At 36.3% G+C, this 16,991-nt stretch overlaps 1 protein-coding gene across 28 annotated transcripts in view; it reads right to left on the reverse strand.

Moving 5' to 3' along the window:
• The window catches only part of ZEB1 (zinc finger E-box binding homeobox 1), a 180,216-nt gene that overhangs the window by 136,419 nt on the left and 26,806 nt on the right, over window positions 1–16,991 (reverse strand). The window contains exon 2 of one of the 28 annotated variants that reach the window (XM_070501135.1): window positions 16,503–16,740. The exons of 24 other annotated variants lie outside the window; for them this stretch is intronic. Coding sequence is in view for 1 of the 4 variants with exons in the window: in XM_070501113.1 (XP_070357214.1) it covers window positions 16,503–16,599 (97 nt within the window). In the remaining 3 variants the exon portion in view is untranslated. Of the gene's footprint in view, window positions 1–16,502; window positions 16,741–16,991 lie in introns of those variants that run through there. 3 more of the 28 variants (XM_070501128.1, XM_070501113.1, XM_070501121.1) reach the window with 3 other exon arrangements.

A 16,991-nucleotide genomic window follows, 5' to 3' on the forward strand; every position in this document is an offset into this window, starting at 1 on the left:
TTCTTACCTCCTTACTAAATCTCAAACATTCAGATCATTAGCCCCAGAAAACGCAAAGAACCAATTCATAAAGTTAGGGAGAGGAAAGTGTAATTTAACCCTGAGACCTCCCTCTTCATAAGCTTTAAGCCAGGCATTCAGTCTTACACCCAACTCATACAGACGAAGAACGTGAATTTGAGGAACATACAAAATTTTATCAAAACTTTCTATAAAAAGGGCAATTTCCCAGAATTTTCAATGCATCACATCTATTTTTCTTTCACTTCCTGCCACCCTATTTTATCTGGTTTTTCACAGAATTGTGTAGCAATTTAGGTACCCCACATGGACAGCATTAGAACTAAAAAGTCTTATCTTGACTACTTCAGGTGATGTAACTCATCCCAACTGTATATAAACGGGCAGCAAGAGAAGTTCAGAAAATTTGTAAATGAGAAATATAAAAGAGTAGAAACACTGCTTAGACTTAGTTGTAAAGATAAAAGTTGGCCGCTAACTCAATTGAGTTTTAATTGTCTATTCACTCATAACTCATAAGATGCTTCTGGTAAAACATAACACGCTTTTGAGTTCAACCAGTCTCAAAAGGCAGAGCACTCATTAGGCAACACCTAAATCATACACTAAAACTCTTTTAAGCAGGCAATGACCCTACACAAGTTAGTTCCACCCTACCACCACCACAACCACCACACATTCCCCTACCCACCACTGCACTGTCCAGAGCCCAAGAGCCAAAGGGTATAAAATATTCTTATCATTTGATATTAAAAAATAGAATAAAATAGTTTAGCATATAAAATCAAGGTTTATCTTATGCAATAAAAGCAAAATGAATATTAAGTAGTTTTACTAATATTCATTTGGTCACAAAGTAACCTCTCAATACATTATATATGTATATATTACATATATATGGAAAATATGTATCTTCATGTGTAAGTATATATGTATGTACATGTATATGTATGCATGTGTAAATAAATAGTAAAGAGCAGTCTTCTTAAAATCATGTGAATTTATTAGAAATTGTAGTATTTCAAGGCTTTCCTCAATGTGCTAAGTTTGTGTGTACATGCCTAGTTTTTCACCTAGATTGTGACTGGCTTCCTAAAAGCAATCTGTATTTAGGTCTAGTCGCTGAAGTATTCTATATAAAGTTAGCATATTTCTATGCCAATATATCTAAGAAGAACCAGCTTATTCATATCATTCACATTATTCACAGCAATCATTTCACAAGTGGTATTTTTAAAATCAGCTAAAGAAATATGCCTCGTCCTTTTCGCAGATTTTTACAATGTTTATAAGAAAGTTATTTTGGGGATAAGCCATTTAATTTATCTCTGCTTCAGTTTCTCCATCTGAAAAATGAAGATAAGAACAGCATCTTACCACATAGACTTTGTGTGAAGATCAGGTAAGTCCATAGTTGTAAACTGCCTATAAGGTACACCAGGCACACCATAAGCCTTCAAAAGCAGAGCTATCACGATCATTGTCATCACCACCATCACTACCATCACCACCACCACCTTTGCAAGCAACTCAAGTGAGTCTTAGTAAAAATGCAGAGTCCTAGGCCACACTCCAGAGATTCTAATGCACTATCACACCGAAGTTTGAAAATACTGTATTACAGAGAAAGGAAATAAACATGCAAGACACTGCTTGTACCAATATGACCTTACAAATACAGCAACAGGAAGCAAAATACCTTGAGAGAAAAAACTGCAGTTTTAAATGTCCAACAACAGCTTTACTTCCTTATCCAAAATACACACAACCTATCCCCAAAGCCAGTCATTATTTCCCAAGACCCGACTACTCAAGAGTAAACAGGGACACAGAAATAAGTAAGGGGTCCCAGATTCAACAGAGGTAAAGAAGCTTACACACTTCATTCCTTCTCGGGTAGAGAGTAGCAAGAAATTTTACAAAAAATTCTCGTGAGTAAACCAATTATCAAATATTTGCATACTCCTACATGTGGTATGCTCTGCCCAGTATTAAAGGGGATAGAAGCATAAGATATGAAACTCTATTGGAATCTCACTGGGAAAATAACCTCTCACCTTTTTCTCAGTAGCACAGAGTCTTATTCCAGCTCAATGAGTAGCATGAGCTAGGAGCTCAGAGAAGTGATTTTAGTTAAGGCTGATAGGGAAGACTTCACAAAAGAGAAAAGATCTTTGGTAGACCTTATAATAACTAAGTTTTTTCTAGGTAGAGAGAAAGTGCATTTAAAGTAAAAGAAAACAGTGTGAACAGAAAGCAGAAACTCAGAGATTATTTCAGGATAGTAGATATACTGCACAGTACCGACACTGCATCGTGGAAGGATGACCATATCACTCTCTCTGCTCAAAAACCTAATGAGTGGGGCCAGCCCGGTGGCACAGTAGTTAAGTTCGCGCATTCTGCTTCCATGACCCAGGGTACACCAGTTTAGATCCCCGGCGCAGACCTACCCACCGCTTATCAAGCCATGCTGTGGCAGGCATCCTGCACATAAAATAGAGGAAGATGAGCACAGATGTTAGCTCAGGGCCAATCTTCCTCAGCAAAAGGAGGAGGATTGGCAGAGGACGTTAGCTCAGGGCTAATCTTCCTCAAAAAAAAACCCCAAACCTAATTAGTACTTCAGAAAGATTGTTTTGGCAATAATACACATAATGGGGTATGTTGTGAGAGTCTAATTCTGGCTTTGAAAATGCACAGGGACAGGAATCTAAAGGATTATTTTAATTAATCAATTGGCTGTGAGGAACAAAACAGGTATCAAAGATGATTTAAGTTTTAAGCGTGTTTTTTCCAGCAACTTTCTATTCTGCCTTGGTAATTCAGGACGAAGGAGATGGCAGAGAGAAGAAACTGTCAAAAGTGGGCTTCGGGGTAGTCTTAGAGTGCTTAGAGCAGGGGACAAGAACTAATCTGTGGTAGCAGAGGTAGAGAGCAGTTTGAGCAAAGACTCGGAAGTGGGAAAGTGCAAACATCCCCAGGTCAATCAGCTCTCTTTTCCTAGAGCCAAGCAGCTCACGAGTGCCTTTTCTTTATGATACATCAAAGGCCTTAAAGGTACTGAGGAAGAAAGAGAAGGCAAAATAGTTTAACACATGGAATGCCTATTAATGATGATAACCTAGAGTTTAAATTGAAGATTCTGTTCCCAATACTTAGTAGAGCATACAAATGTGTTTTAATACAGTTTACAACATAAAATATCCACAAATTCAGCCTGTCCCAAAAAAAGGATCAATAATAAAGCTTTGCTACATTTAGTACAAATAACCATATCAAGTACTTGTGAACAAATATCAATAATAAACAAAGTTCATTTATTTCCTTTGAAAATGAAAATCCTTGCTTTGTTAGACTGGACTTACCTTTAAATTTCAAATCATTCTTCTTAAACATAATACAATTTAAAATCACAATCATACCTTTGATTCTTATTCAAACTCTGCCTCCACACACCCCTCCCCAGCCATTTCAGAGAGTTTTTAATCGGAAATTTTTGTAGAATTCCATTCCCTCACGGGTGTGGACTTGTCACTCCAGTAGTTCATACACATGACTGTGAGACAGCTCCTTAAAGGCAGAGGGCATGATGGCAGAGGCTTTTTTGTTTTTCCCCTCTGGTCTATCAAAAATCAATGACACTAGATGTGTATTTAGTGCACTTATTAAAAGAAGGATATCCTATAACCGATCTGTACTTGGATTACTAAAAGCTGTGGACAATTAGGCAACTTCATAACAGTAAGCGTGTGATTTACCAGGGCACCCATGCAGTACTGTGTCGAGTTCCCGAAGCTCACTGCAACAGGGGCATCGTTGCTCTGACACTAGTGAACACAAACAGCAGATGGTCTGAGCCCTCCGAGGGTTTTTAAATCATATACATGGTTTCTAGATTAACATGTACCTCTGCATTAAAAAAAATAGTACTCACTAGGTTATGAACGCTTTTGAGATATTAATAAAATATTTTAACACGATTTAGTCCTATTGGCTGAAAAAAGATGTTTTTCACATTTCATTTAAAAATATTTTTCTCGTACCTGAATTCGCATTTTCAGTCTTCAAAAATATTCCACATTTTATTCATATGATCAACCAAATTAATCAAAAATATTGTCATATACAATTTCTGAATAATCACAGAGATCTTACAGCTACCATATTTTAGGGATACCATCTTATCAATCCTTATAGTATCATACTATATGTCATGTTCAAAGTAAGTGGGTAACATCTTAAAACATAGGGAAAGGGAACTGGCATTTGTTAAAATATCTCCTACACCAGATTTAAGATCCATTATTTTTACTGCTCACTCAAAACCCTGAGAGATAGCTATAACATGCCCATTTCACAGCTGTGAACTTACGACAGATTCCAGAGCTATGAAATGACCCAGTTATCAGCCCCATCACTGTTTATCTAGCCCATCCTTCTTAAAATAACTATCTGGAACACTGCCAAGTACCATGCTTGAAAATATGGCTCAGGCATCAGGGTGGGCTCGTGGGGTGGAGGGGAGGCACTAAGGGAAATAAAAGTAAACATCATAAAGTCCAAGTACTTTACTCACTGAAGTGCTCTTCAAACCTATTAAGAACCTTCTGTCTCTTACTTTATTCACAGATGCCCTTCTGTGCATTACAGGACTACTCATAAATTAATATCAAACTTTGAAAAATAGAAGCACTATTTACAAAAACTCAAAGCAATGACCGTTATTGACTCTTGTTTCTCGTAAGGACGAATGGCCCTATATGACATACCTTAGTAGCCCCTGAAGACACTATAATAACAAATATTCATCAACAATCCAGAATCATTAAACTACATAAGGCTTTCTAAGATATTTTATAATAAGAATCATTGAGATGAAATGTTCTAGCAATCAAAGAAGGTAAGCATTTATTATGCAGAAACTTTATTAATTGAACACCCAATACTAGATGAATAAATTATTAATTTATCTAGACAACTTCAAGAAGTATACACACTATCATTTTATACTTTCAAAGCAGGACACAGTAGTGTGAAACCAAGCATTATAAATTTAGTGGAAAAAAATATTAGAAATTCCAAAAGGTATAAAGCTCTTAATTGTAAGAAAAGAAAAACTATGGGCTCTGTATTAACACAAGCTGCCAGTAAACTCTATCCCTTTCAAAGTTAAAGAAGTATTTCAAAATAGAATTTTACAGCCTACACTACTTCAGAAATGAAGTTGAAATTTTTGCTGTTCCAATTTCCTCCTCTCCTCCCTCCCTCCCCCTTCCCTTATCTCTGTATCATAACACTTAAGACTTCTCACTTTACTTGTAGAAAAAGGCTCTATCATCTACTATGACAAGGTGGAACAAGTCTACATTTAAAATTTTCATAGGGACTTTAGGAATTTTCAGGTTCTCAATACCCAATTACATACATGTTGAATCTCTAAGAAATGTTACAGCTCCTGTGCCAAAATACAGTTTCTCCAGCATTTTAAACCAGGTTTCACACAATAATCAGCACTGCAGTAGGGAAGGCAACACGTGTGACCCTTTGTACAGCAACAATTCTAAAACACAGCAGCTAAGCGCTTAGTGATTTATTTGCTCTGTTACCTTGATTTAGGGGAAAACACACAGGAAGACCAGTTTTATACAAAGAACTAACATAATACTGTGCAAAAATAAGTAAACAAAGTTTAATTGAAAGGGAATCAAATAATGAAAAGTCAGAGCATGGTCAAATAGAAAACTAAGCTGGCATCTGAGAAGCATGAACCATTCTGGCCTAGATTTGTTTGTAATGACTATGTGACCCAGATACTAAAATACCTGGCTAATACTTAGAAATCTGAAAACTGAAAGAAATGAGCTATACGGTCAGCTGGTTAAATATTAGTCAAAATGACAGGTACTTAAAATATATAATTATTGCTTTCTACACAAAGATTTTTAAAACTTTAAAAATAATTATTTTTGCTTTGTAAGTAATCCCATAAATTACTTCATCTTTATAGTCAGATAACAATGATGACACTATTGGTATTACTACAGAGATTATGGTACAAAAAAATCCTCTGAAGAGAAGAAGAATATACATTTACAAAAAATAAAGTTTGGCCAGCTCCAGTGGCCTAGTGGTTAAGTTTAGCACGCTCCACTCCGGCAGCCGGGGTTCAGTTCCCAGGCTCAGACCCACATCACTTTCTGGCTCACATACAAAATAGAAGAAGTTTGGCACAGATGTTAGCTTACGGCAAATCTTCCTCAGCAAAAATAAAAAATAAATAAAGCTTATTTAAGGAAATTCTATTTTCCTAAACTAACTTTGTTCCATTTATGACCCACATAGTTTATTCTACAGAGAGGTGTCGAGTGACAAGAATTTTTAGGAAAAAAATCTTCAATTCAGAAGCTGTAAACTTTTGCTAATGAGGGTGCTAGAACACAGGAGACAGAGAGCAGATTCTCCAGGGACTCACCTCACACTTCCCTGGCTTGAGAGGCAAAGCTTGAGAGGCTGTTTCACGTAAGTAAACATTTCAGATAATACCTACTCCTTAATGCACCTGTAGCGGACCATGCTGAGAGCCTATCCAAAGCTTCCTCCTTCCTAATGATCCATGATTTGATTTCTATATCCACATCTCTCCTAGTAGTCAGTGTGCCTCAGGGGAAGCTGACTAACCCTGAGCTACAAGGGTAGACCACAAGTAGCCTAATCCATTATTATGGTAAACCCATTCCCCCTTGCCAATGATTAGTTTAGATATTTCAGAATTAGACAAATTGAGACCAATGAGAAGAAAGCTGAGGGTCGGGGTGGAGGGCAACTGCTTATGGAAAAAAAAAACAAACTAAATTGCTCATGAGAAGGCTAGGAGAAGTTAATTCTTCTCCCTTTGGATCTGAAGGAGGAAACATAAACCTGATTGCAGTCGGCAGCCATTCGGTAATTACAGTGTTGGCAGAAAGGCCACAGTGAGGAGAAAAAGTAGAGTACAAAGACAAACTGAGTCCTTGAAGGCATCACTGAGCCACTGGTTTTTTTTGTTTTTGAGGAAGATTAGCCCTGAGCTAACTGCTGCCAATCCTCCTCTTTTTGCTGAGGAAGACTGGCTCTGAGCTAACATCCAAGCCCATCTTCCTCTACTTTATATGTGGGACACCCACCACAGCATGGTTTTTGCCAAGTGGTTCCATGTCCGCACCCAGGATCCAAACTGGCAAACCCCAGTCCGCTGAGAAGTGGAACGTGCGCACTTAACTGCTGCGTCACCGGGCTGGCCCCGAGCCACTGGCTTAACTAACCTTCATGTATGTCTTACTTCTGGTACTTTCTTATGTGAGCCAATTAATATTCATTTTATGTAAGCCAAAATTAGACTAATTTGGAAACTAATTAGCTATTAGGAAATTAATAAGTGTCAAGATCTATTTAAATGCGTTTAGAAAATTATAAAATCTATTTTACCTCTTCCAGGCTTTTAAAGAAAGGTGCTATATATTATTTTTCTATATTTTCTTAATTGCCTACAACGATTGTATATAATATGTGTAATTGGGAGGGGAGTATTTAAAACATCAGAGTGTACCAAACAATCTGACGTCTTCATCATTAATATAAAAGTCAAATTATGCTTTTAATACAGTAACACCTTCATGGATCCATGATACACTCAGATTGCTATGTTCTTACTGTCTAATTTCTCTCTGATATCAACTGTGTCTAGTTTCTGCTGTACTTTACTCCCAACTGTTGAAGACAGAGCCACTAGACTATCATCTATAGCTCATTAGCTCCCTCCACCCTACACACTCCCATTCCACTCTGAGTTTCCAGTTGTGTACATTCAGAGAATTGAAGTTGCTAGAAGTATGCTCTGAAGAATATAAAAATTATTCTGGGGACAGTGAATTCCTGTTTGAATGAAGTTTAAATTAAAAATGCAATCTAGATGTTTAGTTTTGTACTTAGAAAAAATATCTCATTTCTTCTTCCTTTTGTCCCTTTCTTTCTTCTTTCTTTTGACATGTACTTTGCCTTTTAAAAATTATTTTGATCTTTTAGCTTTATATAGTGATTGAAGACCTCTATGAAGCAGAGGCTGTAAAAAGGAGGCCTGTGTGCTAAATACATTCCATGGGCATACTTTGCCCTGTAGTGATGGTCCGAGTGTTTTTAAAACATTTGAATTAGTCACCAACTCATATAAAAATCTGTATTTTGGGATCCTTTTGAAAAAGTGAAAACTTTGGCAGCAATCACAGGGCCACAATCAGGTAGAACAGAATTATTAGCTGTCCCCTTCTCCACTTAGACAAGCATAAATTCTCTAGAATCCCAGTGTCCATATTATTTCCCTAAATGGCTTAATTCTTCATAATCAAAGCCCTTACAGATAACTGACTATGCTATCTCTGATACAACAGACTAATAATAGCCATAAATAAACAAAAAACACTGTTGGTTAAGAAAATAAAGTAATTCATAAGGCATTCAGGGACATGTGCTTCTAAAACCTTTTCCTCTTGAATCTTCTAATTTAACCAGGAGCCTGTTTCTAGAACCAATACATTCTTATTATAATAAGGAAAACGTGTTCCTTAATAGAACGCTATTTGAAGTAAAATGGTTTAAATTCCCCATCTAAGTTTCAACCAATCAACCAAGAACAGGAAAATCACCTTTCAAATCTGACATTGATTAATAAGTGGTGTGAACAAAATAACATGCCCTATACGTGTAGACATCATGCATCATGCATCAGCATGTACGAAATTACTTACATGCTGCACCATATAAATTAAGATGCCAAATTCTCTTTTGAAAATAAGTTCTCCCTATATTATATAATGGAATCAAACAAACAACAGCAGCAACCAGCTCAATTCACAAGTTATTTTTTACGGAACAATGCTTTCTAAATTATACTCTATAATATAGTCACTTCCTAACACTAAGCACAAGTTACTGAAAGGATTCTAGAGATGATCTTGCAACCGAATTCTATAGATGGAACAATAGCAATACTAGTTTTATATTTATGTCAAATCCCTAGGCTTTGTCTACCTCTCAAATTTCAAATCTATCCCCTTCTCTCCAACTCAACTGCTGTGTCCATTATCTCCAACCTGGTCTACAGAAACAGCTTCTAACAACAGGCGTCCACATTCACTGCAGTCTTTCCAATGAAAATTTAATCATGTCACACCTCTGCTTAAAACCTTTTCATGGCTTCCCAATATCCTTTAGGATAAAGGCCAAAATCCTGAACAAGATCACAGATTTTTCCTGCATTTCTCTCCAGCTTTATTTCTCCCTCTTCTCAATGCTTAGCCACACTGAAAGCCTTTCAGTTCTTCCTTTTGCTTTTGTACACGCTATTTCTGCTACCTGCAGTGCTCTTTGACTCATACTGCTTCTTTCCTTCTTAGCTCAAAAGTTATTTCTCTTGCCCTTTTCTGACTTGACCATCAACACTGCCCCACCATTCCTGGCCAGGTTAGGTTTGCCTGTTATATACTCTTATATCACGCTGTAATTTCTCCTTTAATGTTCATCTCAGATGTAATTATTTGTTTAGTTTCAGTCTTTTCCAAAGTTGTTGGGTTTCATGAGGACACAGATCTTAACTGTCTTGTTTACTGTCTTACAATATCACTTAACATAATGCCTGGCAAACAATAACAACATTTAACAAATATTTGGTGAATGAATGAATCTCATTAGACTGAAGTTAATCCAGAGCTTTGGATTGTTGAAAAGGTAGCATAGTACAGTAGACAGTATACATATCTGAAAGTCTCAAAGACCTGGTTTGTAATTCCAGATTTACTATTTATTGTGCGACCTTGAGTCTCAAACATTCAAATTCTTTACCTTAATAATATGTTACACTTAATAAGAACACTATCCAACGTCTGCTCTGTTTTCCCTATGTAGTCATTGAGAGGGGAAAAAAACAGTCTATTTTCTCAACTCTAAAATGCATATTTTTTTCACTTTAACATCTTTCAAATCAAGAGTAGTCTTACAGTAGATCTCCAAAGAAGGCTGCCATTCATTACACATCTTATAATATCTTGTCACTGCCTATCCAGGTGTGAACTTAGACATGACTAAGAATATACCTTTATCTGTCATTTCAGTTACCTGCATTAACAGAATCATATACAGTTGAGTTTTAACTTAATGTTAAAACCATAATTACCTCTTGAAATGTCTTTATAAGGATCACTATAACGCAGCATTGAAATAAAAAGTTATTCTGTATGCAGAACTGCCTGTGACGTGGCTAATTTACGTCTAGTGAAGGTTTACTAAGTAATAATTCTGAACAGGTACCAAACCCCTGTCTGTTACATTGTTCTGGATGAATTTCAAGCGAAGTTACTTAACTTCTAGTGACATGTAATAGAATTAGTAAAAAAACAAAGCTACAAGTTTAATTGAACAGGAAATAGAAACAAAGCCAAAGTAATTCCTAGATATGCCTCAGAATTATGCTATGAATTTTAAAAGTGCAAGAGCAGCATGTGGCTACAATGCCAATGGATAAAAGTAATTCAGAATAATCCTTAGATAGAATGCTCCTCCCTCCCCTAAGAAATGTGTTTGATTTTCCCAAAAAGAGAGGGAAAAAGTTACTAAATTGATGGATGTGTTTTACAATTGAGGATCTCTTAGAATCAAGAACATACAGTAATATGCATGAACATGCTCTGCCAAGTAAGTGATATACAGATAGGTAATTTTAAAGCGCCCATTGTGTGCTGTGTACAAAAACCCTGCTTTACATAACCTTAAAGCCTTCTCCCCAAAATCACTTATAAAGTCAATGCATAAAAATAAGATGAAACAGGATTCCAATGTCACTGATTTTTTTTAGAGGAATGAAACATTTCCCATAACTTTCAAACAGACTTGACTAACTCCACTTCTTTTTCCCTATTCTTACTTTCAGCATTTCCCACATAATCCATAACACTGTGACATATTCAATTCCTTAAAACATTCTCTTGGGAAACCTATTCTAATATATAATCGTTACTATCCAAAATTCTTTCTCATGTCTGTTTCCATCTTTCAACTGTCTGTTATGTTTAATGTAATTATTTTATTTGGTTTTGTCTTTGTAGATATTGTTTAAAGCCAAATCAATATCCTCTTCAGTCTAATCTTCAAGAGCAAAGCATGACATGTGCTTTCATTTATTTTTCTAAAGTAATGCTGGTTTTCTATGACTGGCTTACCTGGTGACCAAAACTCCATAATGACATGACAGGTTGGTGGCACTGGCGATTACTGAGACTAGAATAAACAACAGCTGACTCAAACAGAATCAAACCTTTGACTGTAAGTACCATGCTTTTTTCCTTTTTTTTTTTCTTTTTCTGAGGAAGATTGGCCTTGAACTAACATCTGTTGCCAATACTCCTTCTTTCTTTTTTTTTGCTTGAGGAAGATTAGTCCTGAACTAACATCTGTGCCAATCTTCTTCTATTTTTGTATGTGGGTCACTGCTACAGCAGAGCTGACAAGTGGTGTAGGTTCACGTCTGGGATCCGAACAAGGGCTGCCCAAGCGGAGTGCACCAAACTTAACCACTAGGCCACGGGGCCATCACCCAGTACTATGCTTTTTAAATGAAGAAAATATCCTATCTCTAGCCCTCTCCTTATAAATGACAACTGGACAATTACATATCTCTTCATACTTCCTTCTCTGACTCAGTTTGTTAATTCCTATGGCAAGTTAGATCAGATGATTAAATTATATCATAAACAAATTTTGGAAGATGACCTAAGAAGATCGTTTAGGAAAGTCACAAGACTTTTCTGGAAAATGGAAGACAGAGTAGAATGCAAAACTACGATAAATAAAAAAAGTCAGCCAACCTGTTTAAACATTTTTACCAACCAACAGCTCACTATATTGTAAACAGCCTATATAGAACAACACATAAAAAATTTTTGCATGAGGTAGATGTCTGGATTAGAAGACCTATAGATTATAAGACTATTATATTATTCAGATTGGAACTGTCAAAATGCCTGATAAAACTTTAGAGGAATTATGATTTGTAATTAAAAACATACTTTTAAGTACTATCATCACATATATATATATTAATCAAACATGAAACACATAGGAAAGGGAGGGGAGGGAAGTAACCAAATCTCCAGCACTACGCTGTGTACTTTCAAATAACTCATCTCATTTAATGGCCAAATCATCCGTGAGGCTGGCATTACTATGGCACAGCTGAGAAAATAACAGCTGATAGCTTTTAAGTGAGTCGAGTGTACAGTCAGCATTCGAATCCTCATGTGCCTAACTATGCCAGTTTATGAAATGTGGTCAAACATCTACATTCAGCAAAAAATGCTATTTCCCTGTGGTAGTTTGAGTTTCTAAAGATGCTGCAACAATGTATCTCATCCCATTTACTCCTTTACAGTGTGATCTACCCCATCAGGAAGTGAAGCCGCAGTGTTTTCTCTCCCCTTGATCTGGGCTGGTCTTGTGGTTTGTTCTGACTAACAGAATGGGCAGAAGTGACTCTGGGGAGACCAGAATCAGGCCCTAGAAGAGCTGCAGCTTCTGCCTTTGCCTTGGGAGCATTCCTTCTTGGAGTCCGGCTAACACACCGTGAGGAAGCCCAGGTACCCTCACAGGGAAACACACTTATGAACCAAGGACCCCCGGGCCAGCCCCAGCTGTGCTCCCAACCGGCAACCTGCATCCATTGCCAATTACGTGAGTGAGGCCACTTTGGACTGCTGGACTGTCCTGCCTTCCTAGCACCCCAACCTAGGCCACAGGACAAAGAAGTCTCACCCAGTCAACCCTCAAAATGATGAGAAATAATAAATTACAGTTGTTTTAAGCCACTAAACCTTAGGGTGGTTTGTTATGCAGCAATTGGTAAGTGAAATATTCACTGTCCTCCTTAGAAATGTATTTCAGCAATACCAGTGTCAGCACTGAAAAGACCAATAAAAACCAAAAATACTTGGTTTCTGTGACTACTGAAAGAGAATTGTGAAAAACCATAGTAAAAGCTAAGTTTTAAGAATTACTAAGGGTTACGCTTGGTTTAGATAAAAAAAAAACATGGTTCAGCACTTAAAACCACAAAGTGTCAAAAACTCACAGTGACTATTTATGGATAAGGTTAATATTGACTGAATCACTAAGTCTTAAAGTAAGAAAATAAGATGATATCACTTGAAGTTCAAAACAGGCAAATAGGTAACAGCATAGTTTGGTTACAGCAAAAGAGAGCATCTAGATCAGATTTATTAGCCTATATATTATAGATTATTGTCATATGAAGAATAACACACAGTAAAATACAAAACACTAAATTATACTAAACATAATAGTTTACCTCATCTACAAACTTCTTCAAGGATAAATATTATATTGGTGAAGTATCAGTACGCTGGAGAAGCAGCAAAATATCGACTCATAAATATTCCCAGTTGATAGAAATCTGGATTACAATCTAGTGTCTTACTTCAAATTTGTTACATAAATGTAAAAGTATTGTTACACCATGAAATGTGCTGGATACACACTAATTTCAAGAAATAGTTTTAGATAATCTCTTAAGGAAAGCAGATCCTAATTTATTACAAAAAGTAAGGATGCAGTTGATTTATGAAAGATCATCGTCATCTCCAGTGGTGTCATTGTCAAAGAGATTACTGGGCTAGAGAGACAATTGCTTTGATCCAGTAAAACACTGAGTCTCATACGACTTAAAGAGCAGAGAGAAAATAATCTGGCATAATTCCTACTTTGGTGCTGTAACAAAAGGTAGAAAAAGTGGAGTTTCACCTAAGTATTTAATATAATCTTCATAATTAGAAAAATAAAAAATTCTAATACCATGTAAAGAACAAGAAAAGTTCTCATGTTTAACCACACTAACTCTGACAATATCATTTAACACAGTAAAAAGGTTTCTGAAAAACTAGAAGAAATTCAATGATTTTACTCAATTTTAAAACCCAATTTTGTTTTGAGGCAGACATTGTGAAAGATACTATATCCAAAAAGAAAAATTGCTTTGCTAAAAGAAATTCCCAAGGCAACTTTACCATAAGGTAAGATCGAACAATTGAAAACGACTAGATGTCTTTTCAGTTGCTACTGGAGAGTATACATTTAAGACAGATTCTTCATTTTCTTAGGTGACCCCAGATACTAATTTAACACTGAGGGTGCAACTATGCCTAAGCTCTTGCACATTCACACAAAGTTACTCTCTGGCTGTAAAGGATCCTTTTAAAAGAGAGAAAGTGAATATAATGGGGGGAAAGAAACTGGAGAAAAAGAAAAAGCCGCTTTTGTGCCATATGAATTATTTATTCAGTTAAGCAGTGAACTCACTATTTCTAACTCTAACAATCTATTAGGGAACTCCAAATAGTAAACTCAAAGACTAATAAAGTTTAAAAACTATCAGTATTCAGCAAACTTTCAATTTTTTTCCTACTTGAAAACATTGTTAACACTGTAAATTATATTTTATACACTTTACATTTCTAATTTATAAATTTTATAAATCAGACCAAAGGTGTCAATTTTTTAAATAAAAAAATCAGCTAATAACTTCCATCACAGGATATTAGGAATAACAAACTATTTTTTGCTATTCTTAATTTAGGAAGCTAATTACAAAAATGCTCATTTACCAACCTTTTTATTATTACTATTATTTGTGTCTGTTTAATAGTTAAATATCTTAAACTGGTCCAAGAAAGCCTTTCTACCCTGGAGATACGGTGCCATTAAGATGGATTTCACATCGGCCTCTGGAAGGTGGCCCTGGCTCTTGACAAGCACAGACAGACCAGAGTCAGGTCTCTCTCGCAACCACTAGCGACGTCTGGTCGCCTAAATGATTAATTGAGATGAAGTCTTCTCTGAATGAAGGCAGAGATAAGGTATTTGCTTCTTGAAAAGAGAAATAACCAGGTTTAATCTATGCCCAGGTCACCTTTTCTTACATATTTGAGATGATGCAGAATTTTTGCCTCTTTCTAACCACAACATAATTTAGTCGAAAAATATGAAAATACTTTGCCTTTTGAGTAAATGTCTGAATCTTTAACAAACTCTTTTTTTCCTTAGACTGAGTCACGTGTAACCTATAACCCACAGAGAATACAACTTCTTTTGAAAAGTTACGTATATGACTCCTTATACTTTCACTCTCTATTTAAAACTGTTTGAAAATCCTTAAGTCTCAACAGAAGTTTCTATGTGACATAATTTGACTGGACTCTATTTTTCTTCAGATAAAATACCCAAAGAGTAAACCAGATGTCTTGTTCATTTAGCAAGCTTCCTCCCTCCTCTAGGTACCTTTGATTCTCCTTGCTTCAGCCTTCCTTGCAGACAAATCACTTGGTAAGAGATCAGCACTGATCCTCCTTGTTTAAACCCTTTTTCAAACAGAACCAGAATTAGAACTGAGACAGTACCAAGAATTTGCCTAAGTTTATGGTGAGGAAACTGAGGTCCACGCAAGTTGTTATTAACCCAGATATCTACAATTAGCATGTGGCATAGCAGAGACTAGAAGCCACATTTCCAGGGACCATCTGGTGCTGTCTGCTACATGTCCTCATCAACCTCCCCAAAACATCCCGGAATTCACAATGGAGAGTATAAATTGATAAAGCCTTCTGTAAAGTACTTTAGCAATAGGTACCGTGAAGCTTAAAATGGTTTGCCCAATAATTCTACTCCTAGGACTCGAACCTAGAATAAACTGTCAGACAAGCTTTATATACAAATAATCATGTCATGTATTTATAATATGAAAAAACTGTTTTAATAACATACATCCAATAATAAGAAGAGATGGTATATCCACTAAAAGAACTGTAACAGCGCAATTTGCAGTATTTACGAAAGTTATATAAAGTACATAGTTTTATAAAAGGGATTGTCCTGTATTAAGTGGTAGGGTGAGTGTGTGGAGGCGGACAAGTTAAACAACTCATGAACGTATGCAAAATGAATGTTTGCAACCAAATGAATCCTTAGCTCTTCATTGAGCAACATTCTATTACATTAAGACTGACAGAAATAAGAGAGGAATCTTATTTTAAAGAAGAGATTATGGGAAAGAGAGAATTATCTTTCTCTAAGAAATATATTTGCTTTAATTTTTTAAAATTGGCATTGCACAATTCCTTTTCTTTTCTTTAGGGGGACTTTATAGGGGATAAAGACCTGCCCTGATAATCACTTTAGAGTGGAAATAAAACGAGTTTCCTAAACCCCAAATAAAACCTCAAGATCCTCCTTATCCAAAGCTGAACTGCATTTACTTAGAAGAATTGGGATAAATACCTTCCAAGTATTTTGAGAATTTTTTTTCCAAGTTCTCTTTCAAAGCACTAAATCTCACTTATCAAAGCTCCAACAATCCTTGACACTTAGAGAGGCCTTTCAAAACTCACACTCTGGGGCTGGCCAGCCCGGTGGCACAGCAGCTAAGTGCACGCATTCTGCTTCAGTGGTCCTGGGTTTGCCGGTTCGGATCCCGGGTGCGGACATGGCACTGCTTGGCAAGCCATGCTGTGGTAGGCGTCCCACGTATAAAGTAGAGGAAGATGGACATGGATGTTACCTCAGGGCCAGTCTTCCTCAGCAAAAAGAGGAAGGTTGGTAGCACATGTTAGTTGAGGGCTGATCTTCCTCAAAAAAAAAAAAAAAGAAAAACTCACACTCTTAAAAATCTGAATCTTGTCTAATCTCAACCCCAAAGAAAAGGCTGAATTAGCAGAAGTATTGTCTGAGGATGGAAAGATATTTTGTGCATCTATCATAAACAGGCATGCAGAAAAATATGCAAAGGATATGCATACTATTTAAGACTCAAAGGTCTGATAACATTTATTTATTCTGCAATCTACAGAGAAAGAAGATCTGACCATTGGCATCACTGA

This window comes from Equus asinus, chromosome 29 (assembly GCF_041296235.1).
Source record: "Equus asinus isolate D_3611 breed Donkey chromosome 29, EquAss-T2T_v2, whole genome shotgun sequence".
Classification (NCBI taxonomy): Eukaryota; Metazoa; Chordata; class Mammalia; order Perissodactyla; family Equidae; genus Equus; species Equus asinus.